This window comes from Peromyscus maniculatus, chromosome 19 (genome assembly GCF_049852395.1).
Source record: "Peromyscus maniculatus bairdii isolate BWxNUB_F1_BW_parent chromosome 19, HU_Pman_BW_mat_3.1, whole genome shotgun sequence".
Lineage (NCBI taxonomy): Eukaryota > Metazoa > Chordata > Mammalia > Rodentia > Cricetidae > Peromyscus > Peromyscus maniculatus.
This window is the reverse complement of record NC_134870.1, coordinates 52,183,404-52,207,734: the sequence shown is the minus strand read 5'-3', so window position 1 is coordinate 52,207,734 and position 24,331 is coordinate 52,183,404. Positions and strand designations below refer to the sequence as shown.

The following is a 24,331-nucleotide window of genomic DNA, read 5'->3' as shown; positions in this document are numbered from 1 at the left end:
CTTCAAGAATCTTCAGAAGTTAGGATAAATCTAATTTGAATTGTCACTTGCTTTGAACGAATACCTGTCACTCCTGGCTTTTGATTCTGTTCAAGTTGAACCTAATTTTTGAAGAATTGAAACATGGGTCTTCCTTTTTTAGGATTTGGGTCTGGCTACATCGAGAGGACGGGGGAAGTGCAAAAATCCCTCTTGTAGCTATGTCTACACCAACCGGCACAAACCTCGGATTTGTCCCAGCTGTGGTTTCAACCTTGCCAAAGACAGGACCGAGAAAACCACGAAGGCCGTGAGTTCCTTCCCCAAATGCTTGCCTTAGACTTGAGTTGTGCTTTGGATTTTAGCACATGATTAGTGGTGAGAGTCAGATTGGGACCAGGTTGTATGTTCTGAACTTGATGAAATACCTTCTCTCTGGGCCTTGTCCTCAGTACCAAAGTGAGATCAGTCCATATCCTAGTCCATTTTCAGCTTCTGTAACAAGTATCCTAGATAGATAACGGAATAGAGAAGGAGGTTGTGTCCTTATAGTACTTCTATAACAAAGTATCCTAGATGGATAACAGAATAGAGAAGGAGGTTGTGTACTTTACAGTACTTCTGTAACAAAGTATCCTAGATGGATAATGGAATAGAGGAGGAGGTTGTGTACTTTACAGTTTTGGAGGCCAAGAAGTCAAGAATGTGGTGCTGGTTGGTATCTGCTTAGCATGTGATGAGGACCTTCTCTCTGTATCATAATGTGGTAGAGGGCTTCTAAGACAGAGCGAGGAGCCAGAGGGAGCTTGCTTCATAACAAAGACACATTAATCCATTCATGGAGTAATCCATTTGTAACTTAACCACACCCTTTCGAGTTGCATTAATATGTGATTAATATATTTCATTAATACATGAACTTTGGGGCCACACATTGACCACTGAAAAGCAAGAGTTCAATCACTGGAAAGAGTGGCACAGCAAGGCCTTACACAGACGAGCATGAGAGACTGTCTTAGGTGTGTTTCTATTGCTATGACAAAGCACCATCACCCAGGCAACTTACAAAAGAAAGCAGTTAATTGGTGGCTTGCGTGTAGTTTCAAATCCATAACCATCATGGCAGGGAGCATGATAGCATGGCACTGGAAAAACAGCTGAAAGCTTACATGTTCCGAGAGCAACCATAAGGCAGAGAGCTAACTAAGAATAGTGTGTGCTTTGGAAACCTCAAAGCCCACCCCCAGTGACACACCTGCTCCAATAAGGCCACACCCCTAATCCTTCCCAAACAGTTCCACCAACTGCCAAACAAGCATTCAAATATGAGAGTCTGTAGGGGTCATTCTTACTCCAACTACTACAGAAGCCTAGCTCGGACCTGAAAGGTTGATTTATTCCTTCTGTATTTACTGCCAGCCCCAAGACAAGTGAGGGGGAATGGGAATATCACTTAGAACAGGTTAAGAATTAAAGATGACGTATGGCCACTCCAAATCTGAATTGGGTCTCTAAAGAAGGACAGAATTTTGATGGCCAGAGAAGGCATGCTCAAAAACAAGCATCTTAGGTTTGGGGTTTATTTTCTTTTTGTTACTGTTTTATCTTTCTTATCAGGGTAGGAGCCAAACCCAGAGCTTCCCAAAGGCCAAGCAGGAGCTGTTGACTGAGCTACAGCCCCAGCCAATGGCTGGCGTTGAAAGTAAAGAGTTTTCCATTGGCTGGAGAAGGTGTTGTAGGGTGGCAGGAGTCAGGAAAAACACTGCAACTGTTCTACCGAGAGTCTGTCAGCCAGGGAGAGGCCTAGACGGAGGTTATTTGAAAAGGGAGACTTGGGGCTTAGAGACGATGCAGAGGTCGGGAGCATTGAGTGCCCTTGCGGAGGGCCTGAGTTCAATTCCTGGCACCCACATGACAGCTGTAACTCCAGGTTCAGGTCCAGATGCCCTTTTGTGGCCTCTGCAGGTGCTGCATGCAGGTGATGTACAGACATACATAAGGCAAAGCATTTAAACATATGAAGTAAAAATAAATAAATCTTTTAAAAAACAACCCGAAATTAACAAGATTTGGGAGCAGACAAGACTAAAGATGGGGAGACTGCTTCCGACCCTAAGTTCTCTGCATGTGGAGGGAGCCTTTATGGCGATGAGTATTGCTCTCTGGTCGCCAAGTCTGTCTCTGGCCTGAGGTTTATTCAGGGTCACTGACCTTGTGAGAAAGGGAAGTGGAACTAATTTGGGGGTGGGATGACAATTAGGATTGGGAATGTAGAGGCCTGGTGGCTGTGATCCTGAGTAGGACGCTGAACTTTCGAGCTTTAGTTTCCTGTCAGTGAGACGAAAGAGGGAGGTGAGCTAAATTAGATATCAGCATTTTACTCAGCAGACAGGAGCCCAGGGGATGGGCTCCGTGAGGAGCTTCAAGGAGTCTGCTGTAAAGCCCTGCCATGGGAAAGCGGATCCATAGCCTTCCTCTACCACGTGCCCTCCACTGGAAGTGAGCTTTCCTACCCAGGGTTCTGTGAGCACGCGTCATGCTCCTCCTCTTGTAGTGCTGGTTGTACAAACTGGGTTGCCTGCTTCCCTCAGCTCCTGCAGAACTTAATCTCTTCTAGATTGATTTGGCTGGGGCTGTAGCTCAGTCAACAGCTCCTGCTTGGCCTTTGGGAAGCTCTGGGTTTGGTTCCTACCCTGATAAGAAAAACAAAACAGTAAGAAAAAGAAAATAAACCCCAAACCTAAGATGCTTGTTTTTGAGCATGCCTTCTCTGGCCATCAAATCTATCTAATGGCATTGATGTTTTCTTCACATCTTACTTACTTGAGAGTCTCAATGCGCATGTGTATTCAGAAAAGTAAACCGTGTCAGGAACTAGACTGTGTATGTGTAGCCTCTGGAGCCCCCAGGGGGCAGCACATTCGTCCTCTTTGTGCTTGGTTTGCAGCTCTTGTAATTGAAGCTGTACCGCCATCTCTTGGCTGGAGTGGCCTTCAGTCCTTTCTGTCCTCATCTCTGGTTCCAAAGGGGTGGTGTAGTTCAGTGTCACCACAGCAGGGAATACATAACCTTCCAGGACGGCCTGTGCTGATGTTACTCATTCTTTTGCAGCCATTCATTCGTTGATTTATCAAGCATATGTTGAATGTCACATGCACCAGGTGTTCAGAAGTGACCATCACCTGGCCCCTTCCCTGAGGAGCTTATAGTCTAGTGCAGGAGAAAGACAAGTGACCATACGGTTACAGACAGGGAGACAGTGCTCTTAGGAAGAAAACACACTCTCGTTACTCTGCAGCTAGCTAGAGAGGACTGTGACACAGGTCTCTGGCTGGTTTGAAGAATGAACAGACAAGCAGGTGCCCGTCCTCACCAGTGAGGGTCCAGTGACTGCATCAGTGACTTCTCTATTGCCATGACCTCACAAGAAACAGCTTAAAGGCAGAAAAGAGGCAGATGGCTCCCTGGAGTTTGATGCCAGCCAGGTCTACAGAGTGAGTCCAGGCTAGCCAGGGCTACACAGAGAAACCCTGTCTGGGGCAGGGCGGGGAGAGTGAAGAAAAGGAGGAGAACTTTGCTCTCCTTGAGGTTTGGTTTAAGGGGCATAGTTGATCATGGCAGGAAAGGTGTGGTGGCAGAGTAGCCTGACTCAGGCTGTGCTGGGGGATCTCAGCAGATCAGGAGTAACAAGAGGAATGCTAATGTGCAGCAGGCTGGCCCCGCACAGCTCTGGGATCCATGCTCTCCTTCCACCATGTGGATTCCTGGCATGAGACATTAGGAATAAATGTCTCACTTCCAGTGGAGGGCACGTGGTAGAGGAAGGCTATGGATCCGCTTTCCCATGGCAGGGCTTTACAGTAGACTCCTTGAAGTTTCTCAAGGAGCCCTTCCCCTGGGCTCCTGTCTGCTGAGGAAAATGCTGATATCTAATTTAGTCTAATCTTCACCTGCTGAGGCATCTCTGGTCCGTGTAGCACTCTAGCCTGTGGGTCGGAAGGAGGGGATCTGCACACTTTCTGTGGATATTCTCTCCTCAGTTGAGCTTCTGTGGAAACAACCTCACATCCAGAGGTGTATCTCCTGGATGGTTCCAAATTCAGTCATGTTGACTGAAGATCAACAGTGAAGGGATGTTGCTCAGGGAGCACAGAGGAGGCAGAGGAGATCCACCTGAGAACCTTGTCCCAGGAGTGAATAAAACTCCCTTGGATCCTGAAGGCGCACAGAATTAAAGACAAAGACTTTGACATGTTTATGCATCAACAGGACCGTTCATGTTCCTCACTGGCTCACAGGCACTTTGCTGATTGATTGACTTGCAGTATCTCAATTAGTCTGTACAGCGGCACTGAAAGATTATGAGGAAATATTTCTTTAAATAACAAACTTGTTTTTTAGAGTTGTGAAAGCTGAAACATCCAGGATGCTAGCAGACTCATTGTCTGGCTAGTGCTCCCTATCTAGCTCATGTGTGGCGCCCTCTTGCTGTGTTCATACAATGAAAAGTAGAAAGGACCTCTCTGACACCTTCGGTTGATTGATTTAGAAACAAGATCTTGCTGTGTAGCTCAGGTTGGCCTTAACTTTGTGGTCCTCCTGCCTTCCCCTCCAGAGCAGCACTAACCCCATCCCTGGGGCTCTGGCATGACTGATCACCCCCTAACCTCACACCAAATGGTAGAATTTTGACATGAATTTTGGAGGGATATAAAACATTATGACCATAGCACAAAGAAAAAAAACCCAACCAAGAAAGTGCATCGTGAACAAAAACCTACTTTGAACATTCCTGTAGGAGGTGTGGCAATTTCCTCATTTCAGTGGGGAAAGTGGCCCCAATACCTAAGATTGAGATAGGGTAACAGAACTCCCCATTCAATTCACTTAATCTCTCTGGGCTTACATGCTCCTCTGGAAGGCAGGTGTTTGGCTCCATCCACTTCTAACCGTCTACAGTCCTAGTGACCCTGATGTGAATGCTCCCTGCATGCCACAGTGCCAGCAGTGTGACCGACGCCTTTCTGTGCCTGGCAGAAGTGAGCAGAGGGAGAGAATTCAGACACTTGGGTCAGGGCAAGAGCTTCTAGGGAACTGTCCTCTCTCTCCTCTCTCTTTTCAGGTCTCCGGAGGTTACCTGTGTTTTTGTCCTTTGTTTCCCAGATAAAGATATTAAGTCTCAGAGAAATCAAATAAACTGCCTTGTGGTCGGTCCCACATGTCCAGCCACTAGTGTCCTCTCCAGAACTGAACACCAGGTCTCTTACCTCCCCATGAGTGGGAGCTAGCAGTTAAATCTGTTGCCAAGAGATGTGTTTTATTGATAAAAAACAAATTGAGCTCCAGAGAGCTTTTAGCGGCACGGGGAATTAACTGATAGGCACTTCTTTTCCCACCCCAGGCATGGGCCCATCCCTCTGCTCTTTGCAGACTGATGACTTTGGCCTGAAGCTGTCTCTCTACCCACAGCTTAATGATTTGATCCACTCTTCTCTCAGGAGGTGAGCTCACCACACCGAGATATGCCAAGTACCACAGAACCCCTGACCACAACCCAGAGGGAGATCCAGCGTCAGTCCACGCTGCAGCTGCTGCGTAAAGTCCTGCAGATCCCCGAGAACGAGTCAGAGCTGGCTGAGGTCTTCGCCTTGATTCATGAACTAAACAGCTCTCGACTTATCCTGTCCAACGTGAGTGAGGAGACAGTCACCATCGAGCAGACCTCTTGGTCGAATTATTATGAGTCTCCATCCACGCAGTGCCTTCTCTGTAGCAGCCCATTATTCAAGGGGGGACAAAAGTAAGCACCACTTTACCCCACCCTAGCCGCCCCAGCTCACTTGGCTCCTGTCGCTTCTTTCTTCAGACAGCTGCAGTTAACCGGGAGAGATGCTAGTGTGTGCTTTCCTTAGCTTTCCTTGGCCTTCTCAGTCGCTAATAGTAAAATAATTAGCAATTAGACTGGAGAGTTTGCTCAGAGGTTAAGAGCAGTTTTTGCTCTTGTAAAGGACCCGGGTTCAATTCCCAGCACCCACATGGCAGCTCGCAGCTATCCATAACTCCAGTTCCAAAGGATCTGATGCCCTTTTCTGACCTCCATAGGCACTAGACAGCACAAATGTGGTGCACATACATGCATGCAGGCAAAACATACCACAGAAGAGAAATACAGCTTTTGTACATTTTTTTTCTGAATTAGCAGTTTTAGAGATGCCTGAAGCTTGCCATCTCCAGCCTAGGGCTTAGATTATTCTGGCCTGCCCAGCATAACCTGGAGTTGTCTGTGGAGCCGCTTAAGTCATGTAATAACTTGAGAGTCAGATTGATTACCTTATAAGTTTGATTTCTTAGCCCAGATCTCAAGGAAATGGAGACTTTCAGTTAGACAATCTTGGAAACACAGCTCCAGCACCTTCTTTTGCTGGTTGCAGTAAAGTCTGGAGAATTTTGCTTCTGGCTACGCTCCTGTAGCTTGCAGAAGGAGACTGACTTCCCTCCTGGTTTTTGTTCTGGGTGCTAGCTCCCCGGCCGGGCCTCAGGAATGCTGGCTCCTGACAGCTAGCCGGCTGCAGGTGGTCACTGCCCAGGTGAAGATGTGTCTGAACCCGCATTGTCTGGCCCTGCACAGCTTCATGGACATCTACACAGGTAGGTGCTGACCTTCTCTGTCCTCAGCACCCCAGAACAGGTCTGGGAACTACCATATTGGTTGTAGCTTTGCTCCTCTGTTCTTAGCAGCTTCTGAAGAATCGGTCTTTGTCCTGACTGCCTCTGCCTCAGTGACAGTTTCCTCAGGTATGATCCTGCTCTAGAGTCTTTAGTTAGTTTACAAATAACAGCTCTTAACATACCTTTTTTTTTTGTTTGTTTGTTTGTTTGTTTTTCGAGACAGGGTTTCTCTGTGTAGCTTTGTGCCTTTCCTAGATCTCACTCTGTAGCCCAAGCTGGCCTCGAACTCACAGAGATCTGCCTGACTCTGCCTCCCGAGTGCTGGGATTAAAGGCGTGTGCCACCACTGCCCGGCCCTCAACATACTTTTAATCCCAGGACTCGAGAGGCAGACAGGTGGAGCTCTGAGTTTGGGGCCAGCCAGGCCTACATAGTGAGACCCTGTCTCAAAACAAAACCCAAATCTTAGTTGTAGAAAAACTGGTCAGTACAGACAGTTAGAAAAGATGACAGTAATCCCGCTTGAGATAAACACTTGACACCACTCACTCTCTGATCCTCAGACACGTTCATTGTCCGCAGAACGTCAGGGGCTAGAGAAGTGTGAGTAACATTCTAGGTTCTCTTTGCACAACGGTGGAGCGTGCTGGGTGTGTGGAACATGGTATTTTAATTTAGCACCCTATCATTGGCATCTTCCTCTGCCAACAAGTAGAGAAATAGTCCTTTAATAAGGATGTTGGGTGTTCCATTTTACAGTCTCGCTTGTAATTAAATAATTATGTGTGTCCTTATTTCTTTTGGACGAATTCTCAAAAGTGGGATTGCTGTATTTGTACTCTCTCCTTTATTCAACACTTTTAAACTGTGTACAGCTTTCTTCTTCTCTTTTCTAGCTTGCGTTCTTTGGTACTTTGGCCTTCTTTACTCTTTACCCAAAGCTCTCCTCCACATACGGTTGCTTGTCTGCCTGGTGGCTGGCCAACCTCCGTGTCAGCTTACTCAGGGGCATGACTTTTTCCCTTCTCCATTCTTTTGTGGGCAGCTGCTGAGATTTACAACCTCCTGCCTTGGCATTTTTCTTTAAATACACATATAAAATTGTCTTTGAACCTCAAAAACCCAAACAACAAGAAAACCCATGTACCAGTTGTAAGAGTGTGAATCCTGAATTGACACGTAGAATTCGTACTGAGGATTAAGACATAGTTGTTCTTTGTCTTGAACCTTATGTTACCGTTTTTTTGAATTCATGTGAAATCTTGTATTGCCAGTCAGTGTTTGTTATTTTGTGTTCCTACCCAGAGTTAAAGTGCCCATTTTTCTCCACTGTAATCTATGTAGGCCAGTGCTCCGTATTATATATGTCTTAACTAAAATTCTTTAAATTTACATAGAGTACCCAGCACTTGGGAGGCAAAAGCAGACTGATCTCTGAATTTGAGGCCAATATGGTCTGGCCTACATAGTGAGTTCAGGATAGCCAGAGCTACATAGAGAGAACCTGTCTTGAAAAAAAAGAAGAGAGAAATTACATAGAGTAGAGTTTCCTTGTTGTATGTTCTGTGAGTTCTGTCTGACACGTACACTGAATCCTGACACAGTCAAGCCTCTTGTTTTGTTCCCTTGGAGTTGAACTCACCTCCTTTGGTAACTGTTTAATTCTCGTTCTTTTGATGTCCTCCACTAAAGAACGTTGTGTACGTACAGCAATAGTATATAGTCCTCCAACCTGTTTCCCGCCTACTGTGCATTAGTATGTGCTTTTTTATCATTGACTAATTTTCCTTGTGTGGATGTGCTAGTCTATCCATTTACCTGCCACAGGATGGTTGAATTGCTGCCAGTTTTTGGCAGTTACAAATAGAGCTGCTACAGACATCTGTTGACGGGATTGTGGATGAGTATACATTTTCATTTTTTCTAAGTAAATATAAGATCCAAATGGTAAGCGTATGTTTAGTTTTATAATTAATTGCCAAACCATTTTCCAAAGAGGCTTTCTCGTTTTGCGTTCTTTCCATTAGTGTGTGAGAATTTTTGTCTGAGCTGTATGCTAGCACATGGTGGTGTTTTTAGCCATCCTAAGTGGTCTGTGTAATGACCAGTGGTGGATGCATGGTTTTTGATGAAGTGTCCATTTTTAATCTTTCTCCGTGTATGTGTGTGTCCTGTGTACACGTGGCGGTCAGAGGACAGCCTTGGGTGTCGGTTCTTACTTTCTGCCTTGTCTGAGACAGTTCCCTGTTGGCTGCTGCGTAGGGCAGGCTGCCTAGCCCAGAAAGTCCATCTGCCTCCCATCCAGAGTGCCAAGGCTACGGGTACACTGCCATGCCACCTTTCCCTGGGTTCTGGGGATCCAGACTCAGGTCCTTACACTTGCATAGTACGTACTTTACCCACTGAGACATTTTCCCAGTCCTTAATGCCTTTCTAGCCTGGGGTTCGTGCCATGGGCTAGGGTGGCTGGCTGGCAAACCTCAGGGGTCTGCCAGTTTCTGCTTCACCAGTTTTGGGATAACGAATGTGTAACACCATGCTCAATTTCTTGTTAGTCTGCACACGGGCTCTAAGGGTTAAACCCAGTACAGACAATCACTGTATTGACTGAATCGTCTTCCCAGCCCATATGATCCATATCTGTTTAACTTTATAAAAAGATGTATTTTTATGTCGTATGTATATATGAGTGTCTACATGAATGTATGTGCTTCTCACGAGTACTGGTGTCAGCAGAGGCCAGAGAGAGCATTGGATCCCCTGAAACTGAAGTTATAGGCGGTTGTGAGCTATAACATAGGAGAGAGAGAGAGAGAGATACATACATACATACATACATACATATAGATAGATAACATGGGAGCTAAACCTAGGTAGGTCCTTTGTAAGGCAGTAAATGCTCTTAACTGCTGAACCATCTCCCCAGCCCCCTTATTTAACTTTTATATAAAGGGTTAGGTCCAGATTTAATTCATTTGTGAGATATAGGTATCTATTGTCCCATTACTGAAAATCACTTGACCTCTTTACATGAGACTGCTTTGAAACATTAGGTTGTTCCATTGTTTATCTTTGCCAGTATACATTGCCTTCTGTTTTGTTGTCTTTTTGGTTTTTTGTAGCCCTAGCTTTCATGGAATTTGCTATGTAGAGCAGGTTGACCTCAAACTTAAAGAGATCTATCTGCCTCTGCTTGGATTAAGGGCACAGACTACCGTGCTGGGCCTCAGTACACACTGTGTTTACCACTGCAGCCACAGAGTAAGTCCTGTCAGGCAGAGTGAGTCCTCCAGTGTTGCTCTTCGTGAGTTGTTTTGGGTAGTCTGTTTATCATTATGTACGGTCCCACTAGAACTTCATGGAAATTTTGTTGAATTTATAGACCAATTTGAAGATGTTGTTTAAAAATATTGAGTCCTCCACTCCAAGATGGTCTTTACATTTTTTTATCATTAATTTTTTTCATTCATTCCACACACCAGCCACAGTTTCCCCTCCCTCCTCTCCTGCTCCTCTTCCACACCTCCCATCCACCACCACTCCATGCACTCCCCCTCCATTCTGAAAAGGGCAGGCCTCCCATGGGAGTCAACAAAGCATGGCATATCAAGTTGAGGCAGGACCAAGCTCCTCCCCCTGCATCAGGGCCTGTCAAAGTATCTCAGCATGGGGAATAGGCTCCCCAGCTGTCAGTCCAGAGTCCATGAGCTCCCACTAGCTCAGGTCAGCTGTTTCTGTGGGTGCCCCCACCATGATCCTGACCCCCCTGGCTCATACAGTCCCTCCTCCCTCTCTTCAGCAGGACTCCCAGAACTCGGCCCAGTGCTTAGCTGTGGATCTCTGCATCTGCTTCTATCAGTCACTGGATGAAGGCTCTCTGATGACAATCGGGGTTTTCACCAATCTGATTACTGGAGAAGGCTAGTTCAGGGATCCTCTCCACTATTGCTAGAAATCTTAGCTGGAGTCATCCTTGTGGGATCCCTGGGAGCCTCCCTGGCACCAGGCCTCTCTCTAGCCCCAAAATGCACCCCCATCAAGATTTCTTTTCTTTTCTTTTTTACATTTTCTTTTATTACATTTTGTTTTAATGTGTTTTGGAGACCTTTTTTTTTTTAACAATTAAATACTTTATCATTAAGAATTTCAGCATTTTGTAGTTTTTTAGCATATAGGTCCTAGATATATTTTGTTAGACTTACACCTACATTTGTTTGTTTTATTTTCAGTGCTAAACAAACAGTTCAATCCAACTGTTGGTTGTTGGCAGAGACACTTGAGTTTGTCTGTTGACTCTGTATTCAGTGCCACCAAACTCAGTTTTGTTGCCTCTGGGAACTTTGGGGACTGCTTCTTTAAAGCTTGCTAATTGACAGATAAAGCTGGTATATCATTATTAATTGTCTCACTTCTTTGATTAATGAAGAGAATAGAGATCTTCTACACAACCCTAGGGGAGTAGGAGAGTGTTACTCTATTGTGAATTATTTTTGTGAATTTGCTGTGTAGAACAGGTTGGCCTCGAACTTACAGAGATCTCTCTGCCTCCGGTTTCCATTTTTCTTGGCTTTTTGCAGGTTTTCTGTTTATTGTCTTTCAAGTTTGTATGTGATGATTTGGGGGACACAAAGGGTTTTATCTGTTTGTCTTCTCTTTTTAATTTTTGAATGGCCAGAGCTTTGATACTGTTTTTAGCCTTGGCTATCATGTCTAGAAAGGCCTAGGAGTACACGTTCTAGAATTTGTTTTTGTCATGTCAGTGCTTATGTGGTATATAAATGAAATAAAATTCTCATTTGACTGGTCTTGACTACACTTAAATTCACCTGTGTTAGGCCCACCCCATCCTTGTGCTAAGGCGTCCCCTGACATTCATGGTGCAGTTGTGTGAGACCTGAACACTGAGCCAGAGACAGAGCAACATTTCTTTTTTCATTAGGATAAAACAAAAACCTGCTATAAATAGTATTTCATTCAGCGGTGGCTTGTGGACAACTTCAGACAGTTAGGTCTACTTCCCTCTTTTAAAATGTGTCATTCTGTCTTATGACTGTACTGTGACTTAATCCCCTGGAGCAGACATTTAGTTTATTGCACTGTTAACACTGTAGTGATCCTTTGCCTGTTTTTAACCTGCAGGTCTTTTTAATGTGGGGAACAAGTTGCTGGTAAGCCTGGATTTACTTTTTGCAATCCGGAACCAGATTAAGCTGGGAGAGGACCCCAGAGTGTGTGTCAGTGTTGTGCTGAAGTCTGTGCAGGAGCAGACAGGTAAGGTCCTCCCTCTGTTCCAAGTTAGTCCTGAGTCCTGAGCTGAGCTTCCAGAGATAGGCTTTAGCTGAGTCATGGGAGTGAGAGTCTGGTATTTCGGGAAGGAGGTATCCTGACTTCCTAATAATATAATCTTCCTTCAGAACTTTATAAATGCCAAACTGACTTTGGAAAAGGTTTTCATGCATACAGGGGCCTTTAGCAAGAACTCACAACTGACTTGTAGAATAATATCCTTCAGTCATACATACATTGGCTTTGTAGTGTATTAGTTAAGCTCATTCTAAGTACAGAGCTCCTAGATGTCTACCGTTCCAAGGCTCATGTGGAGACCTAGGTGTAGGAACCTGGGTCTTTCCTACCTAGTTCTTCACCTGACCCATTTCTACAAGCTCCAGTTCTGTGCCTTATCTGCTGCGGTGGTGGGACAGACAGCCATGTAGGCTCGTATTTGAGGCTTGGCTCTGCCACCTAGTGGCAGTGTGATTTTGAGCAACTTGTTCTGATTATTATAAAAGAAGACAATAATAGCTTCTAGTTCATAAAGAGTTAGCCGTGTAAGAGTGAGTCTAGGTAGTATCTTCAAAGCCCTCAGGCTAGCATCTAGTACCGAGGAGGCATTAGTTAAAGGCAGCTGTCCTCTCGTTAGTTACCCCCTGGGTGGCACCAGAACACTTGCGGATTGCTGTTCTTGCGGTCTTCTGGCTCACCCTGGGACTTCAGGGTCTTTTAGTGACCCTTGCTGTCCTTCCAGAGAAGACGCTGACCTCGGAGGAGCTGAACCAGCTGCAGGACCTGTTGTGCAATGGCTACTGGGCTTTCGAATGTCTCACTGTTCGTGACTACAATGACATGATCTGTGGGATCTGCGGTGTGGCCCCTAAAGTGGAAATGGCTCAGAGGAATGAGGAGAATGTGCTGGCCCTGAAGAGTGTGGAGGTAAGTCCCTCTCAGCCACCGTAGCCACTTTGAAGACCGTCCTGTCTTTGGGGCAGCTCCTCCTGCATGCCGTTCCCAAGGATACATGGCTCCAGCCCTGTGTAGGTGAGGCCAGTGGCTTTTTCCTCCTACAGCCAGTATTTCATTTGAGAAGGTCCGAAAGAAACAGGATTTGTTTGTTTTCCCTTTTTATCCCCCACCCTTCTTTTAATGATGTTGGAGATCGGATCCAGAGCCTGTGTGTGTTAGAAAAACACGCTACCAGGAAAATTATTCCCCAGTTCTTGTTTGTTTCCTTTACCAAGAATTGAACCAAGAACTATGTACATAAGTATGTGCTCTGTAGCTGAGCTACAGTCCTAGCCCTCACGTGCACTTTTTAGGCTTCTAAGAAAATAGTTTAAAAATGAACCCCAAAACTTCTGTCCTCATGGAGCATGCATTTGCTGCTTTGGGAAAGATGGGTAGGGAAGAGATTGGTGTTCGGTAGGTAGGGTTCCTCTTTATAGAGGGTAGTCAGGGAAGTCTCTGAGAAATGACATTTGAGTAGAGATCTGAAGACCATGTAGCTTTAGGGAAGAGATTCCAGGCAGGAGGAGCACCGAGAACAAGCTCTGAGACAGTCGTGCTGGCCATGGTGGATGTGTGAGATTGGGGGGGGGGGGGCTGCACCTCCACAGGGCCGGCTGTACGGCCATTTTCAGGGTGTATACAGAATGAAATGGAGAACCACTGAAGGCACTGGGTAAGTAATAGGAGCTGACTTTGGTTCTGAACTATAATTTTCACCAAAATTCCACTAAATTGAGATGGTTTTGTAGGTTGTGATAAAAGCCCAAGATATGTATGATCCCTGTCTTAAGAGATGAACAGCAAAAGCAGATAGCTGTCTCCTGTTTTCAAAATGAAATCAGGGCTGGAGAAGTGTTGCCACCGTTAAGAGGAGCTGGGTTCGTTTCCAGGCACCCACATCAGGCAGCTCACAACCACTGTGACTCCAGTTCCAAGGCTCCAGAACCTTCTGGTCTCTGAGGCACTTGCACACGTGTAAGTGCACACACAAAAATGAATACTTCTTTCTTTAAAATTAGACATTTTAATACAAGAAACTGGAGCTGATCATACATGTAAATATAGATGCCTGCCTTAAATAAAATAATAGTACATCCGGTCTAGCAACAAATGAAGTAATATATACCATGGCCAAGTTTGCTGTCAGAAAGCAGGGTCATTTACACATTAAAAATCCATCAGTGAGCTGGTTGGTGCTGGTGGGTGGCTCAGTGGACGCCAGCACTCGCTGCCAGGCTGAATGGCCTGAGCTTCATCCCTGGGATGGTACCGACGTGGTGGGGGGAGAGAGCCACAGCCGTACCGTGTGTGTGTGTGTGTGTGTGTGTGTGTGTGTGTGTGTGTGTGTGTGTGTAGACACTAAATAAATGAAATAAAAATGTTTAATTCATTAAAGCCTCATTGGATTTTATTCGCTATGAAAATAAAAGGCTTTCACTATGATTTAATACATACTTAGAGATAAAACATTTGCAAACTGAAAATATTTAGGAATCTTCCCAGCTGGGTAGTGGTTGGAACATGCCTATAATGGCATTATCTTGGGAGGTAAAGATAGGAGGATCCAGAATTAAAGTCTCGCTTTGGCTCCATGAGACCCTGTCTCAGAAAACCAAAAGAATGGCCCTAGAATGGCATTTCCCTTGATTACGGCAAGCAGATATGCTGCTTGTGCTGGTTACTTGATAGGGTTTAGAATCACCTGGAGACAGAGCTTAGGGCACGTCTGTAAGGGTTTCCCGAGTAGGTTTGTTGGGGTAGAAACACCCACCCTCACTGGGCCGTGCACTGTTCTTAGGTTGAGGTCTTGGACTGACTGGAAAGGGGAAGGGAAGCTGAGCCCCGGCGGTCATGAGCTTCCTTACTGCAGGTGTAGTGTGAGCAGTTGCCTCAGGGTGCCGCCATAGTGACCGGAAGACTGACTGGCCCTTGAAGTGATGGCGCAGCTCCAGGGAAGAGCTGCAGTGTGTTTGGGCATGGGCAGTAAGCACATTAGCTTTGGCTTTGCTTTGGTTCTGGTTGTTCATAGTCCTGGCTTCGCCCTCTTGGGATGGGGGACACATACACACCTTGCACATACTCTTACCTCGTGCTCATCCTGTTCAAAGGGTGGCGCGTGGACTACTTGTCGCTTTGCCTCAACAAAATGCACAACAGCGGCACCTTAAGGAAGGAAGGGTTTGAGAGCACGTCTCAAACAGTTGAAAACTGGCCTAGTGTTTACATGTCAGTGCTAGAGATCCAATCCAGGACTTCGTATGTGCCGAGCAAGTACTTCACTACCAGGCAGCACCCTCCCTGCCTCCAGTGAGTGAGTCACCGGCTCTCATCAGAGTAGTAAGGTCAGAGTCACACTTCAAGGACCATGTCAGGTGCTTGCTTCATCCAGCAGCACATATTTTAAAATTGGAACGATACAGAGATGAGTGTGGCGCCCTGCACAAGAGTGACATGCCGATTTGTGAAGCATGCCATATTTTTTAAGCAAAAAAAAAATAAGCTGCTTGTAAGAAAAGTAGTGCAGGAATGAAACTCATTGGTAGAATGCTTGCCTGTCGTGTGAGGCCTTGAAATTGATCTCCACCACTGCAAAAAAAGAGAAAAGGAAGCTGGTTAAAATAAATGCTGGATGCCTGTAAGAGTTAAGTCTGCTCCCTGAGAGAGAGGTGATAACAGTACTGTGAGGTCCTGGAGAGCCTGAAGAAAGGATTCACAGGGCCTTGGAAAATGGATAGAATTCTAAGCAGAGTTCGGGTTATTCTTGCCAGCTAGATAAAGAAATTGAGGCTTCAGTTTGAGAACTAAACCTAAGTCAACACTCTTTTCTTTCTTCTCTAATTATGCAGAGGTGTATTTGTGGAGATACATGTAGTGAGTGTGCATGCCTGTAGAGGCCTGAGGCATGGGAGTCCCGGGACTGGAGTTGCAGGTGGTTCTGAGCCACCTGAGGTTGGTGCTGGGAACCAAACTTGGGTCCTCCGGAAGAGCAACAAGTGCTTTTAACCACAGAACATGCCATGAACAGAGCTGTAGAAGCGAGGAGGCTCATTCCTGTCTGGTCTGGGAGAGTACTGCAGTGTGAGAGGAAGGAAGGGTGGCTTCATGGTGGCCTGTCAAATGCAGGAGTGTCCTGGCAGTGCACGGCTGTCAGATTCTTGGTCTCCCCAAAGCCCTGCTTTCCTGGTGCCTTATAAAGGTGCACACTGTTGTTCCAAATCCGTGGCCCATACGCTTTGGCCTATTTTTATCTTTGTTTTGGTTTTTCTTTGCCTTTTCTATCTTGACCACATTGTAGTTTACCTGGCCGGAATTCTTGGGCTCCAGTGAGGTGAACGTGGAGGACTTTTGGACTACCATGGAGACCGAGGTGATTGAGCAGGTTGCATTCCCTGCCAGCATCCCCATCACCAAATTCGATGCCTCTGTTATTGCTCCCTTCTTCCCACCGCTCATGAGGGGAACTGTGGTCGTCAACACTGAGAAAGACAAAAACCTGGATGTGCAGCCAGTACCTGGTAAGACCATTTGGTTTCTGTTTGGGGTTAAGAGAGTGGCTCAGTCAGAAGTCAAGACAGAGCAGTGGTAGAGAGTGCCAGGCCCGGCTCAAGGACTACGTCTGAAAATACAAAGTGGTGGCTGGACACAGTAGTGAAACCTTTAATACCCACACTCTGGAGTTAGAAACTTGCACAGAACAGTCATTTTCCTGTACCAAGTATAAGCACCTTATTTTGGTTTTAACTTTAAAGAGCCTGGACATGAAGCATTAATTCTACCAGTGCTCTGTGTGATACGCTGGCTGCAAACATTGTTTCTTAGCATTAGACAGTGAGGAGGCTCTCCCTCACTTTGTCTCTGAGCTCTGCCCCCTTTAAGCTAGGTTAGGAGCACAGTATGTAAAGAGCATTTTTTAAATGATGCTGTTGCCTGGGGCTCAGTGGTTACGAACACTTGTTGCTCTTGGAGAGGAAACCAGGTTCAGTTCCCAGCACCCACATGGTGGCTCATAATCATTGGTGACTCCAGTTCCAAGGGATCTGATGCCCTTTTCTGACCTCCATAGGCACCGGGCATGTACATGGTGTACCATACGTGCATGCGTGCACTCACAGATAGAATAAATTGAAAATAATAGCTCCTGTTCCTTTTGCGTCTGAAGCATCTGTGCTCTTGGTTCTGAAAACAGAATCTGTGGGTTAAAAGGTGACCTGTTTTGGGGTTCTTGGCAATGACTATTTCTGTTGTCAGATGTAGGTGTTTCAAGGGCATGGCCCAGTTCTGAGAGACTTGAGACATGAGCGAAGCTCTAGGCCTGCCTACTACACCACCTCTCAGCACCCTGGGAGTGCTGTGTGTAGCGGTGACTTCCACTGCTTGCCTGCTGCTCTGCATGCCCAGCCCCCTGCTTCTCCTCCTCAAGCGTGAGGAGCTGGGGGTGAAGTGGCTGTCAGCAGCCCCTCCCATCAGCTGTGCTCTGTGTTGCAGGCAATGGCAGTGCTTTGGTGAGGCTGCTGCAGGAGGGCACCTGCAGGCTGGAGGACCTCGGCTCCTATGGTAGGGAGGAGCTGCAGGGCCTTCTGGAGCAGTGCGACATCCCCTTCGGCCCGGAAGACTCCAGGGTGAGCGCTGGGCACGGCTGGGAAGACGGGGCCTTGGGAGCGGGGAGGCTGCCCTCTTCCCTGTGCAGGTTATAAGCCCCCTGGGATTGGACACTTGTGTTGACGGAGGGTTCTAGAAGTCAGGGAACTGCCGGGCGGTGGTGGCGCACACCTTTAATCCCAGCACTCGGCAGGCAGATCTCTGTGAGTTCGAGGCCAGCCTGGTCTCCAAAGCGAGTTTCAGGAAAGGCGCAAAGCTACACAGAGAAACCCTGTCTCAAAAAGCCAAAAAAAAAAAAAAGAAGAAGAAGAAGTCAGGAAACCAAAGAAATAGCAGCAGCCAGATGGTGGCCTGTATGTGATCCCTGACTAGACTCAGGTTTTCCATCCTGATTCTTCTTACTCTGTATGGTGATTTAAATTGGATTAACCCCACTTACAAAATCAAAACAACTGAAACTTCACAAGGCTCTTTCTTGTAAAGAGCACTTCACCCAGAGACTGATTTTAGGCTCATAAAAAAGACTGCGGTTAACATGGACTCTACGCTGTGCATGGATTTTAGCCACACCTTACTTGCTTTCTGTGCTGTTGAAAACAGGCTTCCTTCAAATTCCGATTCAAATGGGCACTCTTTTTGAACGTCTTTCTGACAAGGCACCAGGCTGGCAGCTTCCTGTGGCGCTTCCTGAAGTTTACCTATACTAGAGGAGGGGCTGCTGAGGCTCCAGGCCAGCAGTGGATCTTTGGGTTTGGAGAGACCTTTGATATTGAGTACCTTAGCATTTGTACCTGAAATTTCATCTTCTCCTCCTCTCCAGGATCAGCTCTGCTTCTCCTTATTGGCCCTCTACGAATCTGTACAGAATGGAGCCAGAGCTAGACCGTCCCCAACTCATTTCACAGGGGGAAAAATCTACAAAGTGTGCCCCCATCAGGTAAGAAAGTGGCATGGGAGGAGCATGGGGTGAGCGTGCTAATGTTGAACTGCCCACAGAGAATCTGATTGATCCCTTTGGGACAAGGACTTGCCTCACTGTGCAGCGGGAATCCTTGCCATTTGGGGGGCTGTCGCAGGAACTTGGGCCATTCAGTAATACGTATTAAACACCCTACTGCATGCTGGCCTGAGTTGCCCAGTTATACAGTAGTAAAAGACAGAGATAATGTTCTTTTTTAGTTGACCTCCCATTGCCATGGAGAAAAAAAGTTACCGCAGTTTGTGACGCTAGCTCTGGAGGAACCAAAGAACTGAGGTAGAAAGTGGGGTGGACCTGCAGTCTCCAGGCAGCCAGAGAAGACCAAGCCCTGGGGTAAAGGAAGAGCCCAGAGGAGAGCCAGAGAAGTGGCTCCCGAGCCATTATTCTGAAGATGATCAGAGATCTTTAGGATGGTGTCAGTGGGAAGTGGGTGGTGAAATCACCCCCGATGTTCTGTAGAAGGGGATGGATAGGGTAGACAGGAAAAGCTACAGGCTAGGTCTTGTATGGCAGAATTGGCCTAGGAAGATACCAGAATGGAAAACCCAGTCCTGAGTGGGCATTGCCAACAGATTCAGTTCACAGTGAAGTGAGAGTCAGGCTGAGCTGGCCATAAAAGGAGGGTGACGCAGCCAGTCACTGGGACAAAGCTGGGGGCGGGGCCTTTGAAGCTTACTCTCGGGCAGATCAGCACCTGCTCAGAGAGTGTGTCCAGATGCGCCCATCGTCGTCTTCTGAAAAGCGGGGGACAGTACAGGGACTCTACTAGGGAGCATTTCATGTAGAAGGGACAGCTGAGTGGGTGTGAAGGGAGAGTTCTCCATCTACGCAGATCTGTCCGGCAGTGGAGGAACTGGAGAGTGTTGGGGAAGTACTTCCCAGCACATCAGCGGCTGTCGCCTGGGCAGCCGGTAGAGGTCTGATGGGAACCTGGGTTCAGTCCCGAGGCCCTAAGCCCTCTGTTTACATTGCCAGGACAGTCGGTGGGGTGATAGGATGGAGTAGGCTTTAGAGATGTCCTAAGTCCTAGCTGTTCTCCGACAAGGATGTGCTGGTGACTCCTTTAGGGGTGGAAGCAGGAGGGGAGGACCAGCACGGTGACTCGGTAGCTAGAGGTGCTTGCCAGGCAAATCCAGCACCAGGTTCACCCCGAATCCACCGTGGAAGGAGAGAACCAACTCTTGAAGAGTCATTCACTGACCGCCTGTGTGCTGTGGATGCACAAGCCTGCATACACAATAGTAATCCTTTTTTAGAGAGGAGTCATTCACTGACCGCCTGTGTGCTGTGGATGCACAAGCCTGCGTACACAATAGTAATCCTTTTTTAGAGAGGAGTCATTCACTGACCGCCTGTGTGCTGTGGATGCACAGGCCTGCGTACACAATGATAATCCTTTTTAGAGAGGAGTCATTCACTGACTGCCTGTGTGCTGTGGATGCACAGGCCTGCGTACACAATGATAATCCTTTTTTAGAGAGGAGTCATTCACTGACCGCCTATGTGCTGTGGATGCACAAGCCTGCGTACACAGTAATAATCCTTTTTTAGAGAGGAGTCATTCACTGACCGCCTGTGTGCTGTGGATGCACAAGCCTGCGTACACAGTAATAATCCTTTTTTAGAGAGGAGTCATTCACTGACCGCCTGTGTGCTGTGGATGCACAAGCCTGCGTACACAATAGTAATCCTTTTTTAGAGAGGAGTCATTCACTGACCGCCTGTGTGCTGTGGATGCACAAGCCTGCGTACACAATAATAATCCTTTTTAGAGAGGAGTCATTCACTGACCGCCTGTGTGCTGTGGATGCACAGGCCTGCGTACACAGTAATAATCCTTTTTTAGAGAGGAGTCATTCACTGACCGCCTGTGTGCTGTGGATGCACAGGCCTGCGTACACAGTAATAATCCTTTTTTAGAGAGGAGTCATTCACTGACCGCCTGTGTGCTGTGGATGCACAAGCCTGCGTACACAATGATAATCCTTTTTTAGAGAGGAGTCATTCACTGACTGCCTGTGTGCTGTGGATGCACAAGCCTGCGTACACAATAGTAATCCTTTTTTAGAGAGGAGTCATTCACTGACTGCCTGTGTGCTGTGGATGCACAAGCCTGCGTACACAATAGTAATCCTTTTTTAGAGAGGAGTCATTCACTGACTGTGTGCTGTGGATGCACAAGCCTGCGTACACAATAATAATCCTTTTTAGAGAGGAGTCATTCACTGACTGCCTGTGTGCTGTGGATGCACAAGCCTGCGTACACAATAGTAATCCTTTTTTAGAGAGGAGTCATTCACTGACTGTGTGCTGTGGATGCACAGGCCTGCGTACACAGTAATAATCCTTTTTTAGAGAGGAGTCATTCACTGACCGCCTGTGTGCTGTGGATGCACAAGCCTGCGTACACAATGATAATCCTTTTTTAGAGAGGAGTCATTCACTGACTGCCTGTGTGCTGTGGATGCACAAGCCTGCGTACACAATAGTAATCCTTTTTTAGAGAGGAGTCATTCACTGACTGTCTGTGTGCTGTGGATGCACAAGCCTGCGTACACAATAGTAATCCTTTTTTAGAGAGGAGTCATTCACTGACCGCCTGTGTGCTGTGGATGCACAGGCCTGCGTACACAATGATAATCCTTTTTTAGAGAGGAGTCATTCACTGACCGCCTGTGTGCTGTGGATGCACAGGCCTGCGTACACAATAATAATCCTTTTTTAGAGAGGAGTCATTCACTGACTGCCTGTGTGCTGTGGATGCACAGGCCTGCGTACACAATAATAATCCTTTTTTAGAGAGGAGGTGGAGAGGACCTAATGTCAGGGTCCCTGGCTTTAGTCATGAGGGTGCTCTTCCTCAAAAGAAGTGAGTGAGGGCCTAATCCAGCACCTGCATGCTGGTCCCTTAACCCTGAACGATACCCTTCGTCTCCCACAGGTGGTCTGCGGTTCCAAGTATCTTGTTCGAGGTGAAAGTGCCCGTGACCATGTGGATCTGCTAGCCTCCTCCCGCCACTGGCCACCCGTCTATGTGGTAGATATGGCCACACCAGTGGCCCTGTGTGCCGACCTCTGCTACCCAGAGCTGACTAGTCAGATGTGGGGGAAGAACCAGGGCTGTTTCTCTAGCCCTACAGAGCCAGTTGTGGTGAGTCCCCTCCTGAGGACTGGGTGGCGGAGGGCCACCCCCACCCCCACCCCCAGTTAAGAGGAGGGCCTGCCTGGGAACTCTTCCTAGCATTCCTGTTCTCCATCAATATTTATCCTGACGCACCAGTAGTTATTACAGACCTTTACTGACTGACCGCAGCATGAGGCAGAGTGTGCTATTTGGTGTGCTTAGGGTGTTCCAAACACAGGCATCTTGTGTGAAAAGAGCTTGCTTTCCAGAGAAGCTAGAAAAATTGCCACTTTGTGGAAGTGGCTGTACACACTGACCACCCTGAAGGGCACTGTTTAATTCCCGAGTCTTAGATTTGACCATGAGTGTGCTAGAGGGCACGCCTGTTGAGATACAGATACAGTGGTCTCAGAAAACACTCACTCTGCATCCAGAACTATAAGTTAAATCTATTTTTCTTTTTTAAGAGATGGGGTCTGGGGTTCAGCACTCATCACCAATCTTCTCTAACCCTCTCCTTTGATTAGAAAAGGGAACTAAGACCCAGAGAGGGAGTTGGACTTGATCAGGGTCATGCAGCAGATCAGTGGCCGAGTCCTTGTGTAGATCAGTGGCTGGATCCTTGTGTTTGTGTCTTGGTGCACTGTACCAGGAGACAGTTCCTGTGAGACGCATGTGCATTGCAAGGCCTGCCTTTGGCCTAGACTAGAAGAGGCAGTAGAGCTGATACTAGGTAGGAAGAGAAGAGTCACAGGAAGTGAGTGCCTCTGCCCAGCTGCATTGTGGGAGGTGAAGGCTTCTGGCTCGCTTTGGAGCAGACATTAATGAGACATTATTCTCCTCATTCTCCGAGACCCCAAAAGTTGTCGGAAGTGTCCCTCAGAGCCGCTCCCTCCCATCGCTCTGGTGCCTGAATTGTCCAGGCACACTGCTTACACCCCTGAAGCAAGGCGGCATCTCCGCCGAGATGACCAGTTTCCATTCTCCTTCCTACAAGAAGAGACGGAGGCGCGGGAGACAGTGTGCAGGGCGCTAGGATTTAGACAGGGCTGTCGGACTCCGCGGCTCCTGCTCTCGCCCACAAGGCTCTCTCAGTCACTCCCTCTTACAAAGTGTCTTCTCTTCCCTCCTCCAGAGTGTGTCCTGCCCTGAACTCCTGGACCAGCATTACTCCGTGGATGTGCCAGAGGCCGAGAACTCTGTCCAGCATCCAGTCACCAAGACTGCCACCCGGCGTATTGTCCATGCGAACCCGAAACCCGATCCCAGTGACCCTAGTGCTGGCCACCGCTCCTTGTCACTGTGTCCTGAGTTGGCGCCCTATGCCTCCATGGTGGACTGCAAACTCAGCAGTGTCCGCCAGCGGCCCATTGCCTTTGACAATGCCACCCACTATTACCTCTACAACCGCCTCATGGACTTCCTCACCAGCCGAGAAATTGTCAACCGGCAGATCCATGATGTTGTCCAGAGCTGCCAGCCTGGTGAAGTGGTCATCCGTGATAACCTCTATCGCCTTGGGGTTGCTCAGATCAAGACCCAGGAGGATGGGGAGGAAGAGGAGGTAGCCTCGGTGGTGGGATAAGCCAGGTTGTTATGTCCAGGGCCTGCACCATCTCTCTCAAGCCATACTATGGTCCTTGCCCAAGGCAGACCTATTGAGGGGCCTGCAGTCCCCTGTAGGGAGGGCCTCTGACTGCTGGAACCGACCAAAGAGCTTCCATTTCAGAGCACAGTGGGGCCTCCACCCTGGGGCTCAGGAGAGGTGCTGGGAAACCTCTCCTGGGCCTGAGAGCGGGTGGGGGGCATGCTAGTTTTGGGGAGCAGAGGCTGAGGGGAGGCTGCGAGCTGGTTGCCCAGGCCCACCTCCACTGGGGTCCCTGCACCAGGTGCGGAGACCACCAAGCTAAGCAGTCCCGGGGGGTGAGCTCTGGCGCCAGTTGTTCGGGCTTCCTAGCCTGCTGCCTTTGACAGGGGCCTTAATGGCTCATTCACTCTTGGGGTCCCTTCGGCTCCTCATCCTAAAGGAGGGGTGCACTCTTCTGTCTCCAGCTCTCCCTGTTCCCACAACTTGGGCAGCGGAGGAGGGAGCAATAGTCGTTACAGCTCCCTCCAGGACTGTCCTCTGCCCTGCGTTTTGGGGAAGAGAATCCTTCCTCCTTTCTCTGGCCACCGCTCCTGTACCCTACATCCTCCGGGCCCTCGGACCCTCACCGCAGAGGGGATGTGGCCCACAGTTGTGACCTAGCTGGCAAGCAGTAGGAAAACTCCCTTCTGTGAAGGGGAAGCAGACGGCCGGGAGCAGATGGCCGGGAGCAGACGGCCGCACCGGCTCACGTGCCGTGGTTCGCTCGGGGCCCGGGGATTGGCCGAGTGCTAGTTAATTTATTGAGAGGGTGGGATAGGTGGCTTCCCCTCTCGTTCTCCCCCCCGACAAGAATAAAGTTTATTAAATTATCTGGTTTTAATGAAGCAAGAGCCAGTTCACCGCTCATTGTGTCCTTTGGCTCTGGAAGTGGGTGCTTGGTGATCACTTCTCATGGAGGGAGTGGAAGGAGGTCCTAGGGACGTGCAGACCCTCAGGAGTGGAAGGAGGTCCTAGGGACATGCAGACCCTCGGGAGTGGAAGGAGGTCCTAGGGACATGCAGACCCTCGGGAGTGGAAGGAGGTCCTAGGGACATGTGGGTCCTCAGGAGTG

General features: G+C 47.9%; 1 protein-coding gene and 1 non-coding gene across 3 annotated transcripts in view; both read left to right on the top strand.

Annotated features, from left to right (window-relative positions):
- The window catches only part of Hmgxb3 (HMG-box containing 3), a 53,714-nt gene extending 29,610 nt beyond the window's left edge, over positions 1–24,104 (top strand). For both annotated transcript variants that reach the window (XM_006985140.4, XM_076555327.1), the window contains exons 11-20: positions 143–289; positions 5,478–5,779; positions 6,500–6,627; positions 11,788–11,919; positions 12,674–12,858; positions 16,226–16,445; positions 17,416–17,549; positions 18,350–18,466; positions 21,450–21,659; positions 22,768–24,104. In XM_006985140.4, the coding sequence (XP_006985202.2) occupies positions 143–289; positions 5,478–5,779; positions 6,500–6,627; positions 11,788–11,919; positions 12,674–12,858; positions 16,226–16,445; positions 17,416–17,549; positions 18,350–18,466; positions 21,450–21,659; positions 22,768–23,217 (2,025 nt within the window). In that variant the 3' untranslated portion in view covers positions 23,218–24,104. The remainder of the gene's footprint in view (positions 1–142; positions 290–5,477; positions 5,780–6,499; positions 6,628–11,787; positions 11,920–12,673; positions 12,859–16,225; positions 16,446–17,415; positions 17,550–18,349; positions 18,467–21,449; positions 21,660–22,767) is intronic.
- LOC121824206 (U6 spliceosomal RNA) lies at positions 15,303–15,411 on the top strand. The gene has a single exon (XR_006066022.2). It is a non-coding gene; the product is annotated as a U6 spliceosomal RNA (small nuclear RNA).
- Positions 24,105–24,331: the final 227 nt, after the last annotated feature.